Below are 25,491 nucleotides of genomic sequence, written 5' to 3' on the forward strand. Positions count from 1 at the left end.
CATTGTGTATTTCAACTCCCACACCCAGACCCTCCACAAAGCAGCATCAGTAATCTACAGTATGAGCAATTACTGTCTGTGAAGCGTGTAATTAGTGTCTGAAGACAACTGGTAAGAAATGAAGAGGAAAGAGAAAATGTCAACGCCGACATTATGTCAACGCAGTCGTGGTGTGCCTGGATGTCATCGAGTTCATCATTGTTTATTTGAAAGCTGAACATACACGTCACGACGTCAAAACATCAGAAAAGTCTGTGATTTTCAGGTGTGTTTGTGTCAAAGGCACAGCAATGGATGGATACCGTATTCACAGCGAAAATGCATTTGTCAAAGACGAACATTGTACTTTTAACTCTACTACATTTCTAGGAAGGGAAAATAGTACATTATGAATTAACCATATGTACGCCCTATGCTATTTCAAATGTAGATTACATGATACATTGGATATCTTTGCCTATGCCATGCCATTGAAAGTGGTTAAAATAATATATGTTTTTAGGCTATTATAATTTCCTCCGTGTTGGGAAATGAATGTGCACAAAATGCATTTAATTACAGTAAATTAAAAATAACTTTCAAATTTCATGAATATAATATTTAAATATTCAGCCTGTTTTTCGCGCTCTTTCCTATATATCTCTATTGTTCTTCTCTTTCCTGAAAACGTATACAAAATTAATAATGGGAACATGTACGAAAAGGAATTTCACACATTTCTTTACACCTGTAAACCTGTGTCAAGTTGAAGTTGACTTATAGCTGTATTTGCAATAATAATGTGCGGTTTTCCCAAAATCCCTGCAGGCTATTAAGGCACACATCACCAGCGTGCCTCGGCAAACTGTTTGGGAAGTGCTGTGATTATAAAGTGACCGCTCTGGGACAGACACAACTGACGTTGTTGTTCACAAAAGAAAAATAGAAGGATAATAATTTATGTTTGAATACTTGGCCTGTGGCTGTCTGCCCTTTCTGCCACAAATTACATTGTCTCGTGTGACATCCCCCACCCATCTGGCACCTACTGTAAGTGGGCTCAAAGAAATGGAAGAAAGATTGTTCTTCAAATACTATTTGGTCCAAGTATGATTACTATTCTCTTTACCTACCTAAAACACTGCTTTCCTCCATTACCGCCGGGGAAAGAAAAAATAATCTTCTAAGTAGCTGAATCATTCTCCATAATACATGCGTCATATGGTAGAAAGTGGTGTTTCCCCCGTCTTTTTTCTCTCATAGAAGTGCTGGTTAGGAGTAATTTTGATTTAGGTTCCATGACTCTCCATCATTTTGGTCCAATGTTAGGTCCCGGCTGCAGACTTAACGTCTTATTTAGATATTACAGCAGCAGTTTTTTACTTTTGGTCAAAACCTTCGATTGTAGCTATTTTCGAGTTGCCGAAATGTAGGCTATATAGGATGAAGTGGTTAATGTGTTTGTTTTGTAATAATAATTGAAAATTAAATCTACAAAGTAACTAGTTTTCTAGTGGAGTAAAAGTACAATATTCGGCTCGGAGATGTGGTGGAGTAGAAGTAAAAGTATTGGAAGTTAGAAATACTGGAAATATGTAAAGAACAAATTGTATTTAGTTACTTTACACCACTGGGAAATTGTGGGGAAAAAAAGAAAAGAAAAAAGATTCAGTTCTCTTTTAATGTGCTGTTTTCTCTGGCGAAGCCGTCTGTCCTCTGGTCTCATTGGTGTAAGCCTGCTAAGTGCAAACAGTGGCATGTGGTGTTTAAAGCTGTTTTCATGGCTGTCATGTGTTTCTTCCAGGGGTTTTCCGCGGATGCCATGCGCTTCGTGGCCTTCTTCTTCTACTTCTCGCTGCAGCTCGCTCAGCTCGTCCTCAGCTGCTTCTCGGACCGGAGGCCCATCGCAGCCAAACGGGCTTACGTCAAGGTACAGTAGGTGGCATGGGGAGGGGGCTTAATTGACCCAGGGGTGGCGGTGCATGCAGGCTCAGGGCCAGTACCTACTTTCGGCCTGTGTCTTTTCCGCTTCAGTGTTTCCTCTCGGCGACGTCTCTATTAATATACAGTATACTCTAAGCTCAGGGGTAGGGTGGCCTCTTGGAAGGTTCCCAGTTCGATCCATTGCTCCCCTAGTGTCGAAGTGTCCTTGAGCAAGACGCTGAACCCCTACTTTCTCCCGATGAGCAGGTTGGTGCCTTGCATGGCTTCCTCCGCCATCACTGCGTGAATGTGTGTGTGAATGTAATGAACAATCTATGTAAAGCGCCTTGGATAAAGGCACTATAAGTATATAATATAAATACACCATTTACTATTTACCATTTTAATTCATACTTGTTGTTGCCAGTGGCTGACAATAATGAAGTACATTTACTTGAGTATCTGTAGGTACTTTACTTGAGTATTTGTGTTTGTGGATACTTATAGTCATACGTTTACTCCATTATGTTTCAAAGATAAACAGTACTTTGGAAGGTGAAAGGTACATTATGATTTGTGAATTTCCCATTTCAAATAAAGTGAAAATTGATGTGCGAGCCGATTTCCTATTATAGTTTACTTTTCTTTTTTAATAGCAGATCTACAAGCTCACAAGGTGTCATGATGTGACATGATGTGAACTTGTAGATTTTGAAGGCTATTTTTGGAGTGATTCCGTCATTGATAAAGAATAAATAAAGCTTTATAATAATAATAAAACAATGATGGTGCACTGCATCTCCTCTTCTCTCTGCAAGCTCTCTTTCCCATCTCTCTCTCTGCTCTCTCTCCACAGCAACATATTACTCTGAAATAGTTAAGTTGGATTCTGCAGTCTCCAGTGCAGTAGAAAAGCTTTTGGTGTTTTTACCCTTCAGGACGGGAACCCATTTTGGGGTTCTTGTTGCTACTGTATGTACAGTATATAGCAACATTATATGTTTTGTAATTCTTTAATAAATATTTGAAGTGTTTGAAATGTTTCTCAGAAAACTTAGGTCAGGAAGATTTTTAGAATCGTCCTCTGTCCTAAATGGGTTGAAAGGTCAAAATACACTAGCATATTCAAAATGTGGCCATGTATGAACAATAATGAGAACTCATGTAGGCCTACTGTGTGTATGACATCTGTCATGTATAAAATAAATGTTATGCTGCTTTTAAATTGCAGCCTTTATTAATAATATGAGATCATAGGTTAGTCTCCCCGTCTTTGTGCTTCTAGGCGGCCTATACCACATATTATGCATCAGTGTTTTTGTTTTATGCCCTTGGCAAGCAGGCACGGAAAGTAACCTTCAGTTATTATTGCAAGTAAATGAGTTGCTTTTTTATGTGCTTGTTATTTTTTGAGTGCAGTACATTCTAAATTAAGTAGTTCAACTTTCCCTTTTGTACTCAACAATTTTTCTGCAAATGCATAGAATTAAAGAGTAGCCTACAGTTAAGCAATTATGATGTAATAATATGGATATTCATAATTCAGTTTGCTTTGAACCCCTTTTCCTAGACGGTCTTTGTGAAAGCTCGCACATAATGAAAAGACGACCACTTTGAGAGCATCAATGAGCTGGCAAGGGAGGGTGTGTTCAGAGTGAGGTCTAGGAGGATGCCACACTGGTCCTTTAATAGTATAGTGACTGACCATAGGATTAGGTACTGAATAACTGTCCAGACTAGACCTCAAAAGACTGTAGTTGGTGCAGCCATGGCGTAGGGTTGGAATCCTTTAGGATTTTAACGATTCTGGTTCCTTGACGATCTCATCGATTCATTCCACTCGTTCAAAACACATTATTTTTGCCTTTTCTCTCGTCAGAACCCGTGTCCAGTGGATGATGCATCTTTCCTCTCCAAGTTCTTATTCTGGTGGTTCAGCAGGTACAGTAGGATTGTCTAACGCCGACACTAATATCAAATGTATACCACAAGTAACCACATATCAGACAGCAATGTCTGATAGCAGTGGTTCGTGGGGACATTATCACGTCCCCACAGACACCCTCGCATTCTTGCACTTGGCTTTTGAGATTTTGCAACATTTTGCAACGTGTTTTCCAATAGCCAAAATAACAGTGTACTGTTTTTGTGTACAGTCTGGTGGTGCAGGGTTACCGCTCTCCCCTGCAGGCAGAGGACCTGTGGTCTCTGAGGGAGGAGGACAGCTCGGAGAAGATCATCTCACAGCTGGAGAAGGACTGGGCTCAGCAGTACACCAAGCTTCAACAGTAAGACCAACTAATAAATATTCTCTGCTGGTTGTTAGTAGGTTGTGAGCTGACCACCCAAGGTTCTCCGATAAAAGAGGTTTCTTGACAACAAAGTATAATCCAACAATGTGGCAGTTTATTCTCTGTTCACCATGGTTTCTACAAACAAACAAATTAATACATTAGCAACTAGTGCTATGGCAAAGTACTCACAATACAGCATATTATCTCAACATTATGGCAAAGTGAGCAATAACCGATCAACATGTTGTACAAATAATATATTAAAGTCAAAGCAGAACAAAGGCTTACATAGTCAAGTACGCATAGCTGGAGTAGTGGGTAGACTCAGGGAGCTCTGCAGGTGCTGCATGTTGCCTGTATGAAGGCTGGAGACTGAGTGAGGAGTGTGGAGTGAGTTGCTGGTTATATATGGCACACCTAAACTGTGATTGGCTAGTGAGTTGAGTGGTGTGATGGCAAACAGGTGTCTCAGATCCCTCTAGTCATAACTCTATGGTAGTTACTCCCAGAATAACCACACAAAAAATTATGAATAAATAAAAAACAGAACACAGGTCTGACGCGTCAGTCAGACAAACAGCAAATGGTCAACGCAATCGGGTAATTGTTGCTTATCATGACCTGTGAAACTGCTACTGGCTGAACCGAGTCAACCGACTATATTTATTCCCCTTGTTTGAGTTGAATACTGTATGCTGTGCATATCTTACCTCATAAAACCTTTGTGAATGCCATTCTCACCATTGCCATTGTGGCTTACACCAGTTTTATTTCCCAATGCAAGCCGCACTTTACAATGTTTCATACTGTGGATAAGCGGTTGAAGATGCATGCATATTTTATTTTAGCCCTGCAAAGTTAACAGCTCGTTTGATTGACAGGTAGTTGGCGAGTTACATTCCAGGGCAGTTTTGTTGGCTCGTGCTCCGAATCTATTTTCATTTAGTTTTAGTCATAGTCTTTTAAATAAGCGTTGACGTGACGTGCTGTGAGCTTGTGGATCTGCTATTTCCATGCAGCCATTAGCCAAGGCCCACCAAAATACAGTTTTGTCAACAAAATCAACTAGATACAACTAGTATAGACTCAAACTAAAACTTTTCAAAAGACCATGACTAAAAACGAAACGAAAATGTTTGCTGTGAAAACCACCCCTGCGCTGCGGCCTCCTCCTGCAGGAATGGGCACGGTGTGAGCGGGGCCTCCTGGTGCTCTTCGGGGACCACCAGGCTGACGGAGCAGACGCAGCTGCTGAAGAAGCTGAGGAGGGAGCAGAGCTCCGGCTTCTACCTCATCCGCACCCTGGCGCGGAGCTTTGGACCGTACTTCCTGACCGGAACCCTCTGCCTGATCTTCCACGACGCCTTCATGTTTGCCATACCTCAGGTGCTCAGGTCAGTGTGTGTTTGTCTACTTACAGTAGGTCTAGTCTAGGATGTCTCCTAGGTCAGTGGTTCCCAAACCTTCTCATGTCAAGGAGACATGTCAAGACCCCAAGTTTGACATGCATTAGTCTACGGACTCCCATTTAATGGCATTTCTATCTCTGGGACGCCCAATTTATATTGTAAAATCAATGTTAATGTAACTCTGAGAGTGTATACAAATGTGGTTCCATTTGTACACTCTCAGAGTTACAGACCCATAAGGGTTCATTTGGTTCCAAACTATCATTTAGCTGGGTACCCCCTGGAACTCCCTCAAGGACCCCTGGGTGTCCCCGGACCCCACTTTGGGAACCACTGTCCTAAGTAGACAAAGAAAATCAGGTCACAAAGAAAAATAGGTCACATGTGATTTTTTCCCCCCTTTTGTAAATCTACCAACTGTTACTAAAATGGGATTTCCAGTCACTTTGAAGAGGAAATTAACACACGTCTTGAATTATATTTTGGCATAAAAACTAAGCTCTTTTGTTGTGTGGTGGTAACTCAGTCTACTGAGGACAACAATGACCTAGCTATCAGTTTTCTAATACATGTTGCTTAACATTTTATCGATTTTAATCTAGCACCTTTGTCTCTATTGTTTTCGGTAAAAAGGCGACTCTGCATACTTAGAAAAACGCATAAATAAAATTCTCATAAAAAAAACTCATAAACTGAACGCCCTACTTGATCGTACTACAGAGCCACACAAAAGCGAAAGTAGCAGATTAAGATCCACAAGCTCCAAATGCGGCGTGAAGCGGATCTTGAAAGTGAGAACTACTGATTTACAAGGCATTTGTAGATTTGGCCCCAGGTCAAACAGCAGATCTAAAAGCGTCACAAAGCGTCTACTTTCACTATGCTTCTTTTGCGTGACACTATTGTATGACGAAGAAGGCTGTTGTACAAATGTACAACAACAACAAACATGAATTAAAGTATGTAGATACAAGGTAGATTCAGCCCGACAGCAAGGGAACAAGAATGAAGTCAAACACTCTCTCTCTCTGTCTCTGTTTCTCCAGCCTGCTGCTTGCCTTCATGCGGGACATGGAGGCTCCGCTGTGGAAGGGCTACCTGTACGCCTTCATCATGTTCCTGCTGTCCAGCCTGCAGTCCCTGTTCAACCACCAGTACATGTACAGCTGCTTCACCGTGGGCATGAGGGTCAAGACCGCCGTCATGGGCCTGGTCTACAGGAAGGTAGGTACTGTATAGGGCGGGGAGCACGGAGCACTACAGATCCCACAATGCTTTGCGGCAGACTGGAAGTACTCTTGAGTGTACACGTTTTTGAGGGGCACACTGACTGCCCCTCCAACATCTGGCTTTCAGAAATGACGTCATGTGGCTGTCAAGTCTATGGAGAAAAAAAAACACAACCACTCCATTTCTTAAGGAGATTGGCCTCTTTCAACATCTGCAGATGTTCTATCAGACAATGGTTTCCACTTTCCAGCGTCATGTTCTATGCTGTGGTCAGTGTGCTCACTGGGGAGGCAATGCTAGACACAGGGGGACTGACCTTGACGCTGAGGTGGCGATGACTTTGGCTAAGACAGTATCCCTACTGGATGATGCTATACAGCCACCCGCTGCACACACACACACACACACACACACACACACACACACACACACACACACAGAGCGCTTTACTCACAGAAGAGCACATCTATCCATCCGTCTCATCCACAAAAACATGTGTCCATCAGATCCACAGCACATGGTTTAGTTTAGAATAGATGTTCATCAGTACTATATTGTACGAGGCACAGGAATCAATGGCATCATGTCACTGACCTGTTGCCATCTGTGTGCGTGTGTGTGTGCGTGTGTGTGTGCGTGTGTGTGTGTGTGTGTGTGTGTGTGTGTGTGTGTGTGTGTGCGTGTGTGTGTGTGTGTGTGTGTGTGCACGTGTGTGTGTGTGTGTGTGTGTGTGTGTGTGTGTGTGTGTGTGTGTGTGAACCGTCAGTCTCTAGTGATCAACAACGCGGCGCGGCGCCAGTGCACCGTGGGGGAGATCATCAACCTGGTGTCGGCCGACACCCAGAAGCTCATGGACTTTGTGGTGTACTTCAACGCCGTGTGGATGGCGCCCATCGAGATAGCACTCTGTCTCTACTTCCTCTGGCAGGTTAGTGGACGTGACGCAACACACGCAACACACAGCTGTGGTTTCCGGTTCCTTAACGGTTCCCTCTTTTTTAATATATATATTTTTTGGGGGGGGATTTTCTGCCTTTATTTACAGTGTAGATAGACAGGAAACAGGGTGATAGAGACAGGGAGAGACATGCAGCAAAGATCGTCGGGAACGGGACTCGAACCCGTGATGCACTGCCAGGCCGTTTATGTGCCTATAGGTGCCTGGACCGCTGGCCACGGTTCCCTTTAATGATTCCTATAGGGGGTTCCAAATGGAGCCTTACAGGTCTGTAACTCTGAGAGTGTACCAATGGTTCCATTTGTACTCCATAATGTGGACATCACTAGAATGGTCACGCACAGTTCCTGAGTAGCTTTCGGTTTAAGCTTCAGCAAGTAACATAGAAATGAGACAGAGATAGAATGCTTTTAGTCTCCGGACCCACCCAGAGAGGGAAGGAAGCTGAGGACAGGCCTTATCAAACCTGGTTACGTCTGAACCTGAATCATATACTGGCCTTGATTATAGCAACAGTTACCAAACCAAGACATCATGTGGTCAGGAATCAGAATTCATTGATACAAAATATCACATGTAATACAAAAACAATGATAAACACATTTATACTTCCATACACACATTGTCCAGAGTACAGACCGAGATTTTGCAGAATTAAAGTGTGAGACGAAGACTGGAGCCTCAAAATATCAACAGCCTTGCATGCCAGCTATCCACTCGGTACCACAGCTTTCCTGGTTCGGACTGTCTGCGAGTTATGGCTTTGTTAGCAGCATGCACCTGGCCTTTATCTAATCATGTGTAGCGGTTGAGTGGTTTAAACATTCTAGGAATTGTATCAAGTCGTCATGAATAATAATATCTTGTTGTATGACTATGTCTCTCACTCTCTCTCTCTCTCTCTCTCTCTCTCTGCAGCATCTAGGCCCGTCTGCCTTGGCTGGCATTGCCACTGTGATCCTCATTTTCCCTCTCAATGGATTCATTGCTAAGATGAGGAGCAAACTGCAGGTGAGGGAAGGAACAATGGTGCCCACGCAGGCACGCACGGACGCACGCACGCACACACGCATGCATGCGAGCACACACAGCCACGTACACATGCATTACACACTCTCTTTCCGCTATTTATTGTGCAAAGAAGTGTTTAGGGAGTACACTATTATGCAAGTATATAAACTATATACTGTAGGCTCTAAGTGGTTAAGAAAATGTCCCCACTCAGTTTCCCCCCCCCCCCCAAATCAAGTCCTGCTTGTGCGGTTGCTGCGTCTCGTTCCCATGCAGCTGGTTCAGATAGAGGGCTAGCGTGCCATGCAGTGAGTGCGCGTTGTTCCGTCTGCTCTCTGAGAAACCACCATGCACAGTAAATAAAGCTTGTTAAACCAGATATGCTCTTTGTTTACTCGCTGCCACTCAAATACACCACGTTTGGCAGAACGACCCCCATCATTAGGAGAATTAGTGAAGACAGCCCTTAACACACAGCCTCCAGCGACCAACCATGAATGAGACAAAAAAAAAAGAGAAAAAAAAGAACTGACGACGTTGCACCAGAAGCTAGGTTATCTCTCGACGACGACCAGTGATGGAAGTAGTACTCAAATGTCTTTACTTAAGTAAAAATATCAATACAAGAATACAGGAATGTGGAAAAATACAAACTTTTTCAGAGTTTTTCCATTTAGATTTACGTAGCTGTTCCTTAATTAATTCAGGCCTGATTTTAAATTTAAAAAAAAAAAGTTTTCTAAAGCATGACAATTTTCTGAAAGATTTGAGGCACATTTTAACGATTTTTCAAAAATAGCAGACCTACAAGCTCGTAGCGCTATGAGCTTGTAGATCTGCCCCAAAATGGGTTAATTAACTCAACTTCCGCTCATGTCCTAATGTCCATGATGATCCCACGCCCTCAGGAGGTCCAGATGAAGTTCACGGACGGACGGATAAAGCTGATGAACGAGATCCTGAGCGGCATCAAGATCCTCAAGTTCTACGCGTGGGAGCCGGCCTTCCTGGACCGCGTGCGAGGCCTGAGAGAGAAGGAGCTCAACGCTCTGAAGAAGTCCCAGATCCTCTACTCCGTCTCGCTGGCCTCCTTCAACTCCTCCACGTTCCTGGTGAGGAAGCTATAGTCACACCGTAAATAATACACAACATGCTATATCGTTGCTGTCGGCCGGGCACAAATCTCTTATCTCCATATTATATGTTTTGATTTTTTCTTTCAGATTTTTTTGGTGTAAATTAACACCTATAATTGATCATACTACAGCATCACACAAAAGTATCAAAAATCGCAGATCTACAAGCTCGGAACGTGGCGAGAAGCAGCGCGTTTTGAGCTTGCCGATCTGCAATTTTAGCAATTACTTTTTATTAGAATCCCCAAAAGTAAAAGTTTTGGACATGCAGATAGCATTTTGATATAAGCAACATAATGAATGTTATTTCCCTGCAGATAGGTACAACATAATGAATATTATTTCCCTGCAGATAGCATTTTGATATAAGCAACATAATGAATGTTATTTCCCTGCAGATAGCATTTTGATATAAGCAACATAATGAATGTTATTTCCCTGCAGATAGCATTTTGATATAAGCAACATAATGAATGTTATTTCCCTGCAGATAGCATTTTGATATAAGCAACATAATGAATGTTATTTCCCTGCAGATAGGTACAACATTATGAATGTTATTTCCCTGCAGATAGGTACAACATAATGAATGTTATTTCCCTGCAGATAGGTACAACATAATGAATGTTATTTCCCTGCAGATAGCATTTTGATATAAGCAACATAATGAATGTTATTTCCCTGCAGATAGGTACAACATAATGAATGTTATTTCCCTGCAGATAGGTACAACATAATGAATGTTATTTCCCTGCAGATAGGTACAACATAATGAATGTTATTTCCCTGCAGATAGGTACAACATAATGAATGTTATTTCCCTGCAGATAGGTACAACATAATGAATGTTATTTCCCTGCAGATAGGTACAACATAATGAATGTTATTTCCCTGCAGATAGGTACAACATAATGAATGTTATTTCCCTGCAGATAGGTACAACATAATGAATGTTATTTCCCTGCAGATAGGTACAACATAATGAATGTTATTTCCCTGCAGATAGGTACAACATAATGAATGTTATTTCCCTGCAGATAGGTACAACATAATGAATGTTATTTCCCTGCAGATATAGGTACAACATAATGAATGTTATTTCCCTGCAGATAGGTACAACATAATGAATGTTATTTCCCTGCAGATAGGTACAACATAATGAATGTTATTTCCCTGCAGATAGGTACAACATAATGAATGTTATTTCCCTGCAGATAGGTACAACATAATGAATGTTATTTCCCTGCAGATAGGTACAACATAATGAATGTTATTTCCCTGCAGATAGGTACAACATAATGAATGTTATTTCCCTGCAGATAGGTACAACATAATGAATGTTATTTCCCTGCAGATAGGTACAACATAATGAATGTTATTTCCCTGCAGATAGGTACAACATAATGAATGTTATTTCCCTGCAGATAGGTACAACATAATGAATGTTATTTCCCTGCAGATAGGTACAACATAATGAATGTTATTTCCCTGCAGATAGGTACAACATAATGAATGTTATTTCCCTGCAGATAGGTACAACATAATGAATGTTATTTCCCTGCAGATAGGTACAACATAATGAATGTTATTTCCCTGCAGATAGGTACAACATAATGAATGTTATTTCCCTGCAGATAGGTACAACATAATGAATGTTATTTCCCTGCAGATAGGTACAACATAATGAATGTTATTTCCCTGCAGATAGGTACAACATAATGAATGTTATTTCCCTGCAGATAGGTACAACATAATGAATGTTATTTCCCTGCAGATAGGTACAACATAATGAATGTTATTTCCCTGCAGATAGGTACAACATAATGAATGTTATTTCCCTGCAGATAGGTACAACATAATGAATGTTATTTCCCTGCAGATAGGTACAACATAATGAATGTTATTTCCCTGCAGATAGGTACAACATAATGAATGTTATTTCCCTGCAGATAGCATTTTCCATGTTCGGGGTCTACGTGTTGATCGACGACAAGAACGTACTGGACGCTCAGAAAGTGTTCGTCTCCATGGCGCTGATCAACATCCTGAAGACACCGCTGAGCCAACTGCCCTTTGCCATGAGCACCACCATGCAGGTGAGAGGGGAAGAGTGTACCTTCTTTACCATCACTTACTGCTGTTAAATATAATGAGCACCACCATGCAGGTGAGAGGGGAAGAGTGTACCTTCTTTACCATCACTTACGGCTGTTAAATATAATGAGCACCACCATGCAGGTGAGAGGGGAAGAGTGTACCTTCTTTACCATCACTTACGGCTGTTAAATATAATGAGCACCACCATGCAGGTGAGAGGGGAAGAGTGTACCTTCTTTACCATCACTTACGGCTGTTAAATATAATGAGCACCACCATGCAGGTGAGAGGGGAAGAGTGTACCTTCTTTACCATCACGTACGGCTGTTAAATATAATGAGCACCACCATGCAGGTGTGGAGTTGTATATACCATTTAGGGGTGCAACAGTTAACGGGGTACCAATTTTATCCAGTCAGAAAGAGAGAACTCCTACAGGATAATCAAGTGAAATTGTGAACAAATAAATGGAAAATTTGAGCTGGAACACTGTCATATTAAAGCTGATAAAGGCATACTCTCTCCTAATTGGATGAAATTGGCAACCCACCTGAACATTTATTTTCAGGTTCTTTTGTAAATGAAAGGTTTTGTCCAACATGTATGGTAGAATACTATTAAGGCAGGTACACTATAACCTATACAATTAGGGTAGTTGTATTTGGTCTCTCTGCTCATATTGAGACATTTAGATCCTGTGTGTGTAGGTTTGTAAATTGTCATGACGTTTGACACAATCCTGTTTCTGGTTTGACCCAAATATTTACCTTTGAAGGTCAGTTTCTCCCCTGAGCAAGCAAGCAGGCAAGCTCTATTAGCGGTAAAAAAGGTTAAAAAAAAGGTAAAAAGTGTGCAGGATAGAACAGGAAAGTTACGTATAGTGGAGTTTAATGCACTCAATTACCAATTACAATCTCCTGCTTCTGTCGTCCCGAGTGCGACCTGTGGCTTTATCGCCGCCTTGTCTTCCGAAAGCTATATCGCGAGTGTGTATTCAACCTGCTCCCGCTGTGAGATGATCTTGTAATCACCAGCCCACATAATCCCTCTGACCGCGGCGATGTGAAGATAATGACAGTTAGCATTCATAAGCTGTTTGTGGAGGTCAGCCTTCAGTAAGCGGAGCCGCCCGATGAGTAATGCTTTCTCTGTGGTGGACGGTTTGTCTTGGCGCAGGCTATCGTCTCCCTGAGACGTCTGGGGAAGTTCCTGTGCCAGGACGAGCTCAAGCCGGACAACGTGGAGCGCCTGCCTTACAGCTCCGGTAAGCAGAGGACTCTTGAAATGCACCCCTGGGCTTTTATCACTTCAACCTCCATACATTGTTCTGGAAACGGAGTCCCTCAGGGCTACGGAGTCCCTCGGGAGACGCATCTGATAGCACTGATAAGAAGCAGTACGCACGCGGCATACTGCTTACACCGCTCATTAGATGCGACTAGAGACCTGCGGATGGCGGATTTAGCCGCGGTTGGCAGATGGTGCGGTTAATACAAATATGATGATATAATTAATGTGTGTTGGATAACGGGTGAGTTGGGTTATGAGTTATGCCCTCATTATATTTCCATTGTGGTGTCCCAAGCCAGTAGAGACCTGCGGATGGTGGATTTAGCCGCGGTTTGGTGCGGTTAAAATAAATAACGGGATGATGCGGTCGGATAGCGGGCAGTGAATTTGCGGTTGCGGGTGACAAAAAAAAACTCCCTCCGCAGGTCTCTAGATGCGACGTGAAAGTGGTCTCTGCACTCAAGTGTAAAAATGCATCCCGTCAAACTTTCAGACGCTGTTTTCCTCTTTGGACGAAGAAGAATGTTTTAGGATGGATGTTTACTGTGGTCTCTCGCTCTTGAAATATACTGCATATCTCGGTTATTTCATGTTGTGTATAAACAATTATAGTGATGAGTGTAAAATGTAATAAACAGGTTATGTTATCATATATCATAATAATGTACGAGGCGTGACGGACTGACAGACATATATGGTGGTGTGTGACAGATCGACTGACGGACGGACGGGCGGACTGACAGGTTTCGCAGGTTTTCATAGTAATCTGCGACCTACAGTCGCACAAATATTATATTATTGGACTGATGTCATTTTATTTTACAGTGGGTGGTAAAACATTAAACATTTAACCCTCCCCTGGCTGTCTGTATACTCCCCGGGATCAGCTGATGTCATTTATACAGCAACCACAATCCCCAGTAGAAGCTCCACACACCACCACACCCATAAAACATGTCTGCTTCCTCAGCAAAACCCAGGGGACACTTCCTAAAGCCTGCCCACACACACGCACGCACGCAAGCACGCACGCACGCACACGCGGGCCGCACGCATGCACAGCTGCACACGCGGGCCGCGGCAGTGCTGCAGCATGACAAACTCCATGCTCCCTTAATTGCACGGCACTTATAGCAACATAATTATAGGTCGCAGCTAATTTAATCAACACAGCATCAGTGTGCTGTGGCTCTTATATGTGGGGAAAACTATAATTGTCTTGTGCAGTGGTGGAAAGGGACTACATAAGTACATTTACTCAGATACAGGTACTTTTCATACTACTTATACTGTACTTTTTACTCAAACTCATGTCAAAAGTGACTTCGCATTCACAACAATGTGTTGTGGGCAGCGAAGATGGCCGATGAGGCCAGTCCTTGCAGGGAATGAGCGGTTGCAGTGAGGGCATGTGATGAGGCTGGCTAGGTCAACAGTTCCCAAACCTTTCAGGGCATGACAACGTTTTCATGTCAAGGACCCCCAAATTGGCACTAATTGGCCCACGGATCCCGATTTGAAGAGATATGCCAGAAGAGAAGATGTTTTACCCCTCCAGCAGTGATTTTCAACCATTTTCGTTTCAAGGACCCCCAGATTGACATGCATTAGTCTATGGAACCCCCATTTAATGGCATTTCTATCTCTGGGACCCCCAATTTATATTGTAAAGTCAATGTTAATTTAACTCTGAGAGTTACCAAACGGGTCCGTTTTGGTTCTATTTGTACACTCTCAGAGTTACAGACCCATAAGGGTCCCCGGACCCCACTCTGGGAACCACTGCTTTAAGGCCCACGCATACTGGAGCATGCCTTAACGCTCTCTCCCTCTCTCCGCCCCCGCCCAGACGGTGACGGGGTGCTGATCGAAGCGGGTACGTTTGCCTGGTCCAAGGACGGCCCGCCGTGCTTACGGAGGATCAGCGTGCGCGTCAAGAAGGGCTCTCTGGTGGCGGTGGTGGGTCACGTGGGCTCGGGGAAGTCCTCGCTGCTCTCCGCCATGCTGGGCGAGATGGAGAAGAGGAGCGGACACGTCTCCGTTAAGGTAAACCCACACTGCTACGTCAAATCACAAACAATCCTGTAGCAACTCACGGTACAACATAAGTCCTTCTTTTTTGGGAATAGAGTAACTTGAAGTCCTGACGTCACTCCCACTACCACCCCGGGATCACAGAGTTCCTTTCTTGCGTTGTCCCCCAGGGTTCCGTGGCTTACGTCCCCCAGCAGGCGTGGATCCAGAACGCCACCCTCAAGGACAACATCCTGTTCGGCCAGGAGAGGAAGGAGAGCTGGTACCACAGGGTGCTGGAGGCCTGCGCCCTGCTGCCCGACCTGGACATCCTGCCCGCTGGCGACGGCACCGAGATCGGCGAGAAGGTATAGGCTAGGCTATACTACTACTACGCCTACTTGTTGTTTTATTCAGTCATCAGTAAATCTTATACAAAGTCATTAATGAATCTAATTTAACTCTCGGAATGTAAAATTGGACTTACGTGTAACACTTACAGATTTGACTAGCTAGTCAAGTCAGACTTCATGAGTACAGGCGGAGTCGACTCAAAGAGTCAAAGAGTCTCCTGCTGAATCTCCTACTGAGTCTCAGATTATTGGCTCAAGAATGCGACAAAAACAAAAACAAACTTCATGGTGTGTGTAATTGATGGAAAATAAGTCATTTTTTGTGGTTGAGACTATGTTTTCCCCTCTGCTCTCGTCTTCTAACGGTGTGTGTGTGTGTGTGTGTGTGTGTGTGTGTGTGTGTGTGTGTGTGTGTGTGTGTGTGTGTGTGTGCCCAGGGCTTGAACCTGTCCGGGGGACAGAAGCAGAGGGTGAGCCTGGCCAGGGCTGTGTTCACCAAGGCTGACGTCTACCTGCTGGACGACCCGCTGTCTGCCGTGGACGCTCACGTGGGACAACACATCTTCGACAGGGTGATCGGACCCAAAGGGGTGCTCCGAGACAAGGTGACAGAGAGAGAGAGAGAGAGAGGGGGCATGGAATGCTGCATTATTTTGTTATGTCATGTGCAATGGTGGAGAGTACTGTACGTTTGAGGTACTGGAGTATTTCCATTTAGTTTTTTTATACTTTCACTTCTACTCCACTACATCTCAGAGACTAATATTGTAGTATTACTCCACTACAGTTAATAAATATTCTCTGCTGGTTGTTAGTAGGTTGTGAGCTGACCACCCAAGGTTCTCCGATAAAAGAGGTTTCTTGACATCAAAGTATAATCCAACAATGTGGTAGTTTATTTTAACGCAAACATCATAATTATGAACAAACTCAGAACATATCATACAAGCAGTAGAACATAACAATAGACCATATGGAATGACAATATACATACATACTAGTATAAACAGCACATAGTCAATGCAGATACAAAGAACAAGGGCTTACATTATTCAAGGAGGCACGGCTGCATAGAAGTGAGTGGTGTTGTGTGGAGTACTCAGTGAGAGCAGGTTCTGCATGTTGCCTGTGTGAAGGCTGGAGACTGAGTGAGGAGTGTGGGGTGAGTTGCTGGTTATATGTGGCACACCTAAACTGTGATTGGCTAATGAGTTGAGAGTGGTGTGATGGCAAACACATGTGTGATTGTGGATGCAGGGAATGGGGAATGTCCACCAGAGGCTGCCAGTCAGACAGCATGAGATAATTCACAACAACAGTTATTTGAAAACTTTAGTTACTAGTTACTCTGTAGATTTTCATTATTGTTACAAAGCATGCATAACTAGATAAAGTGCCAATCTGCACAGGTCTCCACCAGGGCAGGTCAGGTTGTGGCCTCCTGGTGGCGCTATAACAGGCCGTTGAGGAATATTTGGGGCAGGAGGTTCGTCGTTGGCATCCAGGGAGTGTGTGTGCAAAGTTTGGCATGGATCGGGCCAACGGTGCCGGCGATTAGCTGATAACGGACGGACGGAAGGACGGACGGACACACACACGGACGGTGTGTGTCCGTGTGTGCAAAACATAGTGCAAAACATACTCTCCCCCTAGGCCTTCGGCCTGGTGGAGACAATGACCTTCAGTCCTATTTAAACGTAGGGTATTTGGAAAATAGCCGATATTATACATGCTCACCCTATTTTAACGCTTTTGTCATACGCTCCACAGACACGCGTGCTGGTGACCCACGGCCTGAACTACCTGCCCCAGGCTGACCTCATCCTGGTGCTGGTGGAGGGGGAGATCACAGAGATGGGCTCCTACACGGAGCTGATGGGGAGGAAGGGAGCCTTCGCTGAGTTCATCCACATCTTCGCCGGCACCGAGCGGAAGTCCACACACATGAGGGATAAGAGTAAGAGTCTGCGTCACTGTTCCGTATTTATTATTGTTTGCGTCTGCTTTGCCCATCTGGGGGAAAAGGGCGAAGTTCCATGACATGACGAGCTGGGCAATATATCAATATTATATGGGGAAAGCATCTGTGTGTCGTAGCCCCTCCTATTCCCAGCTTTGTGTGTCTGTGTTGTGTACCACGGTTTGGCTGAGCACGGAATGTGATGATGTATGATGATAATAAGAGCGACCCTCACTTCACACCAGTGTGATTTTAAACTCACATCTTTGCTTCTGGGAGTCCCTGGAACAACATATTTTGAGATGTGGGTCAGCGGCCAAATACATGGAATTTTGGGGGTCCTCGGCATGAAAAACTAAAGTTTGAAAACCACTGATATAGAAACCTACGTTTCTTTCTTCAGAAAACGTACAGGTCAAGCATAATGGGTTAAGATTCACTCTGACTAGAGGTATAGTTAAAGTGAGCACCCCTTCTTCTGACTTTTCCTTTGAGGAAAAGCAATCGGCATTGTTACTTAATTGGGACGTCCTGTTTTTTAGTTTTTTTTTACTCATTACTCATTGTTTCACTGGTGTCTTGTTTCTGTTTCAGGCACAAGGAAGTCTGTGTCTCGTCTCAGCATGACAGATTTCTCCATCGACCTCTCTCAGGAGCAGCTTATCAGGTATAGGCCTATGATAACGAGAATGAAACATGCACACAGTCACGCACCCATGAAAGCATATGAAAGCATGCATGCAGCCACACATGCACGCACCAAAAGCTGAAACCTCATTATAAGCCTTTCACATTTCAAGCAACCTCAACCATCAGGAAAAAGTGCACCCTCTCCCTACTGTAGATTAGGAAAAAGTGATTTTAAAGCCATGTGTGCCTTTCAATTTGCAAATAGAAAACGTTTGCACTAACGGAGGCCAATTTGGAGCTGTGTGCGTTTGTATCAGCCATGTTTTGCTGTGAATGTGAATGCACTGCGTTTGTGCTTTTGTGCTATAGTTGTGACATGAGCAGTGCCAGTGTGCAGACGATGGAGGCCATGTCAGACGCGGAGGACGGGCAGGATGCAGAGGACCTGGGGAAACTCACAGAGGCGGACAAGGCTCACACAGGCAGGGTGAGTGAGAGCTGCAGCCAGCCAGCCAGGCCTGCTAGCCAGGCAGGCCAGGCAGCGTCACACTAACAGACCCCCTCACTACTGGAAAACAACCCATTTTCCTTTGAGTGTGACATGGTCGCAACCATAGGAAACTGCAACTCTACAGTCTAGCACAGTGGTTCTCAACATGTGAGGCGGGTTTCCCCAATTAAGGTCTTTTAAGACACTTTTAATAAATAAATAAAAAGACCATTGCGGCATCAAAAGTAATCAACAAACTATACTATAAAAACTGGTCAAATGGTCAAATAATTTAAGATATTTTTTGTGCCTCCCAGGTGAAGCTGGAGATGTACATGGAGTACTTCAGGACCATCGGCGTGGCCCTCATCGTCCCCATAGTGTTCCTGTACGCCTTCCAGCAGGCCGCCTCTCTGTCCTACAACTACTGGCTGAGCCTGTGGGCCGACGACCCCGTGGTCAACGGCACCCAGACGGACACCGACCTCAAGCTGGGTGTGTTCGGAGCCCTGGGGCTCGCACAAGGTGGGTTCACAGTTCACACTGCACTGTCGGGCTACTATAACTACCATATCACACGTTCTCACAACTGATTTCAGTCATTTGGATTCCATAGCAGCCGGCATGTCTTCTATGGAAGTGTGTTGCACACGAAAGAAAATGGGCGATTCTTTTCGGTTATTAGCATATTTTCAATAGTATTTGAATTGGTCTAAATAGCAATAGGATACCGATTAAAGAGATTAAAGAGCGTGTGCTTTGTAATAATAACAACCAAGCGTCATAATTTGTGATAATTATTTAGGAAATAAAGCTCTAGTGTGAGGTTTCACAAATGACAACTTGACAAATGTTTTAATTTTATTTAGCATGGACAAGCCGCTCTATAGTGCTTCACATTGTTCAGTTCGTGTATTCCCTTCCCAGGCATGGCCATGTTCGGCACCACGCTGGCCATCTCGCTGGGCGGCATCATCGCGTCGCGCCACCTGCACATGGACCTGCTCAACAACGTGCTGCACTCCACCATGTCCTTCTTCGAGCGCACGCCCAGCGGCAACCTGCTCAACCGCTTCTCCAAGGAGGTGGACGCCATCGACTGCATGATCCCCGACGGCATGAAGATGATGCTGGGCTACCTCTTCAAGCTGCTGGAGGTCTGCATCATCGTCCTCATGGCCACGCCCTTCGCCGGCGCGGTGCTGCTGCCGCTCACCGTCGTGTACGCCTTCATACAGGTAGGGGGCGGGGGGGGAGTACTCTCATGTCTTACTTAAAGTGAAAGTATCGATACTGCAATGTGGAAATAATACTCTGTTACAAGTAAAAGTCTGGGATTCAGGATTTGCTTGAGTACAACAAGTATTGGTATATCAAGATGTCCTTAACACTTTCTGGACTTTCTGGACGGGAACCCCTTTTGGGGTTTCCATGTACAGTATATTATTAGCAGCATAACATTTTTGTCATTTTTGAATAGAAATTTGAAACATTATCAGAAAACCTATTTCAGTCAATCGGCCTCCTAAATGGGTTAAAGACAAAGTACCAAAAGTAGAAAGTAGTCATTATGCAGAATGTCCCATTTCACAAGTTTTCAAATGTATACATTTCATTCCAAAAGCATTGTGAGCTTGTTGACCGATGATCGTCTATTTTCAAATCAGAAATGTATAGGGTTGAATTGGTTAATGCATGTTTTGTCATCATAATCTAAATCTACAAAGTAACTAAAGTTTTAAAATAATTGTAGTGAGTAAAAGTAGCCTCTCTCTTCTCTTGTGCAGAGTTTCTACGTGGCCACGTCTTGTCAGCTCCGTCGTCTGGAGGCGGTGAGCCGCTCTCCCATCTACAGCCACTTCAACGAGACCGTGCAGGGAGCCGGCGTCATACGGGCCTTCAGAGAGCAGCCGCGCTTCATCCTGCAGGCTAACGGACGCATCGATCTCAACCAGACAGCCTACTACCCGCGCTTTGTCGCTACCAGGTTGGGGGATCGTGTCACATTATCCTACAATGGACTATTGTCTAGTAGTAGGCAATGGTTCCTCCCCCCCAAATAATCATATTTGAACTGGGGACCCCCCCACTCTGACAAGCACTTGGAATTTAAGGTATTAATGTACACTTGGTTTGACTCGGTTCCACCGAAAAACTATTGTGAAAATAGCTGATCTATCACAACGCCTCGCACTGCGAGTGTGAGGCGTTATGTGCTTGTACATTTATTTCTACAATGTTTGCCTCTTTCTTTGGTAGGATATTTGAAAATTTGGCCAATGAGGTCTTAAAAGTCATTCAGATGTAACTTAGAAATGTGCAGATACCCTGCATACACTGTATGTTGGTTTGTTTACTGTTGAGTCAGAATACAATGTTTATGTTACACATTAAGCTAATCATTTGGGGACCAAATGAGATTGTGAGGTCGGCTTAAAAGTAAGTCAGTGAAAATCCCTTTGAATGTCAAAGATGGACCAGGAGGCAGGCTTGCAGGTGAAAAAAAGAGTTTTGGTGTTTCAGGCCTGAGGAAAAATAGGACAACTAAAGAAAAGGCACTCAAACAGCATGACTTAATAGAGAGGTACAGGTGTCAGCCTCTCCCCATGGCATTCCACAGTGAACTGAACCATCCCCCTTTATATAGTCTACAGACTCCACCCATGGCTAAGTAATCAACCAACCCCAATGTACTAACGATCCAGCCAAGATGCTCCCCATAATGTAATCAGCTCTTCAGGCACCACACCTTACTTCACAGGCTTCGAGGCAGCTCAGATGCCCCAATAACAGAATCTGTGCAGATAAACACAAGCATTACATTCCATGTCACAGCAGAATGTGCACCGTCTGTGGGACTGATAATCTACCAGCATCTTACCAGCATACAATACAGCATAAATACAATAAATGTGTATTGTTGAACATCATCATTACAATGAATGTGTATTTGTCTGTCAGGGGCTGCTCTGTCATCCCCGACACTCGCACACCCACAATAATTTGGGGACCCCATTTTGACGGAAGCCAGTGATCCACATTTAACCTCTGTGGTGCGTGTGTGCGTGCGTGTGTCTTCAGGTGGCTGGCAGTGAACCTGGAGTTCCTGGGCAACCTGCTGGTGCTGGCGGCAGCCATCCTATCAGTGAGGGGCAGGGACTACCTCAGTCCTGGCATCGTGGGACTGGCAGTATCCACCTCGCTACAGGTCACATATACACACATTCACCTTTCATATTAGAATGTCATAGTTTTACTGATGCTGATGGTTTGAAGTAATTATTATCATTCTCTATTTCATAGCTAAGTTCCGTCACTCAAAAACAAACGGTCTTTTGGGCTACACATTTCCAGTGTAGCTCTATTTGTCAAATTGAAGTTCTATCTGTGCCTAAAGGTGACGGGAATCCTGAGCTGGATTGTTCGTGCCTGGACCGATGTGGAGAACAACATTGTGTCCGTGGAGAGAGTTAAAGAGTACGCTGACACGCCTAAGGAAGTGAGTCGTTGTAGCTGAATATCAGCATTACTTTATGACCTCATAAACATACAGTATTATTATTCTATGCAAACACTGACATACCAGTTACCAGCTTCATATGGTATCACTCTGGACAGGTGCCTCTGCTGAATGCCTAAATTCTGAATTGTTTTAAATTTTAGTTTCATGTATCTGCGTTTATTTGCTGGATAGGAAAGAAAACACAAAAAGAGAGGAGATCAGAGGTTTCTGCTCGCCAGCAACGATATATGAAACAAATTGGGTTTTCCTCTAGTCTGAAACTAAAGCCTGACTGATGTGGGTTTACAGGCACCGTGGACCATTGAAGGCAGCTTGCTGCCTGTGGCCTGGCCCACAACCGGCACCATAGAGATAGAGGATTATGGACTCCAATACCGTAAGGGTCTGGACTGGGCTCTCAAAGGCATCTCCCTCAACATCCAGGAGAGAGAGAAGGTCAGGAACACTCACATCCTCTTATCCAGGCACTTTCAATGTCGATTTTTTTTTATGGAACCTAAATAAGAGAAAGCAAGATAATTAAATACCGAAACTGTAAATTGCAAATGTACTGTGACAGAAAATACACTGATAAGACTGTTATAAGTGATAAGGGTCTTCATTCATAGAAATCGATTAAGCTTGTACTGGTTGAGGATTAAATCCCAAACACACAATCTTTCCCTGTGTGCCTCCTTTCAGCTTTTCCATACCAAGGGCCCATGCTTATATTATAAGTAATAGTGATGGAACATATTTGAATCCTTCTTTGTCACATTTTCCTCTGACTCTCTCCTGTTTGTAGGTGGGCATAGTTGGGAGAACGGGAGCTGGGAAGTCCTCACTGGCTTTGGGGATTTTCCGTATCCTTGAAGCTGTGAAGGGGAAGATCTACATCGATGGAGTCAACATCGCCCAGATCGGCCTGCACGAACTCCGCTCCAGGATCACCATCATCCCGCAGGTAAAACACAAATGTATACAGCACACAATGTATACAGTATGCACATACACATATCAACACAACACGTATGAGGTTGTAGATTCCGTCTCAATAGCAAAGACTTGCTATCAAAGTGTCACTTTGAACCTCCTAGTATGTCACTGAGACACGCACGCACGCACGTCTGGCAGTAAGCTAGCATGGTCCAGTAGCTCCAATCCATCAAACGTTTGTGCTGGCTAATTATTTTCCCAGTTGACAGGCAAAGAAAATACACACAGTAAAAGATTGCAATCTTCCATTTTATTTCCGAAAATATAGCTAAGAGGCAAGGCAAGTGCATTATTTATTATTCCCGCCCATACCAAAATTCCGTGACCTGACCATGGCATTCAATCGATGTTTATTTTGGACGGATGATAAGTTATTAGACTAAAATCCGACCCTGACTGGTTGATATGGGTGCTGCAGTGCACTCTGAAAGTGTGTTGCAACGTTAAATGTAGATACATCTCACACAATTCACCATTCAGGCATTTAGCGGCGTGAATTACAAGCGTCAGAGTAAATGTCACCAAACCACAGGGTAAGTCTAGTCACGTAAGTACAGCGGAAAGAAAAACTATTTAGTAACTAAGGATAGGTAAACAGCATCAAATCTGTCTATAACGACGTGCTATCTAAATAACATTCTTAGACTCTTAAGTATTTGGCCGTTTGGTTTTCCATGTGGCCTTTTGTTTTGAATGAGAGAGCCACTGAGTGGGCGGTGCAGACCACAGGGAGGGCCTGTTTTACATTGGGTGGAAAACTCCACCCAGCTGGGATGTAATCTGGTCGACCCACTCAAGTAGGTTATTTCAAAGTGTCATATGAATTGTATGGGAATGCCAGTGTTGGTCATTAATTTGTAACGTTACTCTCTTGAGTATTGAGATTTTGCTAAAATTGTATTCATTTTATTTTGTAGGATGTATACTGATCAGTTAACTCAGTTAATTGCTGTACTGAACCCTACCGTACTATATACTTCACTGACTGGGGGTCTATACTTCTCCCCTCTCTTTTCCTCGTACAACACATCTCTTTGCTGAAAATATCGATTTTTGCAGGATGTTCACCTATTATGACAGGCCCAGGTTTGGGACGCTAGTGCGTGGACGGAAATATAGATATATATGATTTATTGTTTGATTTTAAGTTATTAAACACAGTGGATATATATATAAGAATGAAGACAGCAACACACACACACACACACACACACACACACACACACACACACACACACACACACACAGACAGACAGACAAACCGACACTGACAGAGACTGGACTGTACACTAAAAATGGGTTTTAGACTTAAAAATGGTTATGGTCTAGCTAGCAAACCTGAGGTCCATCCACTTCACACATATACATCCAACGTACTGTACTGTGTATTTCCGCTCGCTAGGACCCGGTGTTGTTTTCCGGCTCTCTGAGGATGAACCTGGACCCGTTTGATGGCTACTCTGACGAGGAGGTGTGGAGAGCTCTGGAACTGGCCCACCTCAAGAGCTTCGTGTCAGGTCTGCCGGACAAACTCAACCACGAGTGTTCTGAAGGAGGAGAGAATCTCAGGTATGTCACGTCGTTTTCTTCGTCCTCTTCACTGAATTCAAACGTTTGTATAGTAACTCACAATGTAATATAAACTGCTCACAATGTGATAACGGTTCATAACGTAATAAAAGGTCATGATGTAATGATGATGTTTCACTTAACGCAATAATGTGCTCACCTCAGACATACTGTACACAGAATAAACACAGCTGCGGTGCACTCACAACATCCTAGTTCATAATCCCTTCAAACAAACCTGACTAAACCATAACATGCCTGTCCAAAATCGGGCGCCGCTCAAGTCTAGTACGTCATAAATCTAGTGTGAAGATTGATTTTGTTGTCTTGTTTTGTCTTTACCTCCCTCCCTGTCTATCTCCATGCCTGTCTCTGTGTGTCCAGTCTGGGCCAGCGCCAGCTGGTGTGTCTTGCCAGGGCCTTGCTGAGGAAGACCAAGATCCTCGTCCTGGACGAGGCCACGGCCGCCGTGGACCTGGAGACGGACAACCTGATCCAGTCCACCATCCGCACGCAGTTTGAGGACTGCACCATCCTGACCATCGCCCACCGCCTCAACACCATCATGGACTACACCAGGTATACCCCTCGTACCAACACTACCACCACCAAGCAGTGTTCATTTTGACACAACATTTTTTGATTTAGTTT

General features: G+C 43.9%; 1 protein-coding gene across 2 annotated transcripts in view; it reads left to right on the forward strand.

Moving 5' to 3' along the window:
* Window positions 1-25,491, forward strand: part of LOC308324515 (multidrug resistance-associated protein 1-like) — a 43,608-nt gene that overhangs the window by 14,833 nt on the left and 3,284 nt on the right. For both annotated transcript variants that reach the window (XM_080776563.1, XM_080776564.1), the window contains 25 exons: window positions 1,784-1,909; window positions 3,782-3,843; window positions 4,059-4,190; window positions 5,375-5,590; window positions 6,652-6,829; window positions 7,602-7,763; window positions 8,712-8,804; window positions 9,713-9,916; window positions 11,890-12,036; window positions 13,214-13,301; window positions 15,177-15,373; window positions 15,532-15,708; window positions 16,131-16,298; window positions 17,464-17,650; window positions 18,248-18,320; window positions 18,653-18,770; window positions 19,091-19,298; window positions 19,701-20,011; window positions 20,561-20,760; window positions 21,855-21,981; window positions 22,171-22,272; window positions 22,585-22,731; window positions 23,081-23,239; window positions 24,674-24,840; window positions 25,225-25,419. In XM_080776563.1, the coding sequence (XP_080632689.1) occupies window positions 1,784-1,909; window positions 3,782-3,843; window positions 4,059-4,190; window positions 5,375-5,590; window positions 6,652-6,829; window positions 7,602-7,763; window positions 8,712-8,804; window positions 9,713-9,916; window positions 11,890-12,036; window positions 13,214-13,301; window positions 15,177-15,373; window positions 15,532-15,708; window positions 16,131-16,298; window positions 17,464-17,650; window positions 18,248-18,320; window positions 18,653-18,770; window positions 19,091-19,298; window positions 19,701-20,011; window positions 20,561-20,760; window positions 21,855-21,981; window positions 22,171-22,272; window positions 22,585-22,731; window positions 23,081-23,239; window positions 24,674-24,840; window positions 25,225-25,419 (3,944 nt within the window). The remainder of the gene's footprint in view (window positions 1-1,783; window positions 1,910-3,781; window positions 3,844-4,058; window positions 4,191-5,374; window positions 5,591-6,651; window positions 6,830-7,601; window positions 7,764-8,711; window positions 8,805-9,712; window positions 9,917-11,889; window positions 12,037-13,213; window positions 13,302-15,176; window positions 15,374-15,531; window positions 15,709-16,130; window positions 16,299-17,463; window positions 17,651-18,247; window positions 18,321-18,652; window positions 18,771-19,090; window positions 19,299-19,700; window positions 20,012-20,560; window positions 20,761-21,854; window positions 21,982-22,170; window positions 22,273-22,584; window positions 22,732-23,080; window positions 23,240-24,673; window positions 24,841-25,224; window positions 25,420-25,491) is intronic.

This window comes from Protomyctophum bolini (assembly GCF_963924005.1).
Source record: "Protomyctophum bolini genome assembly, chromosome: 11".
Lineage (NCBI taxonomy): Eukaryota > Metazoa > Chordata > Actinopteri > Myctophiformes > Myctophidae > Protomyctophum > Protomyctophum bolini.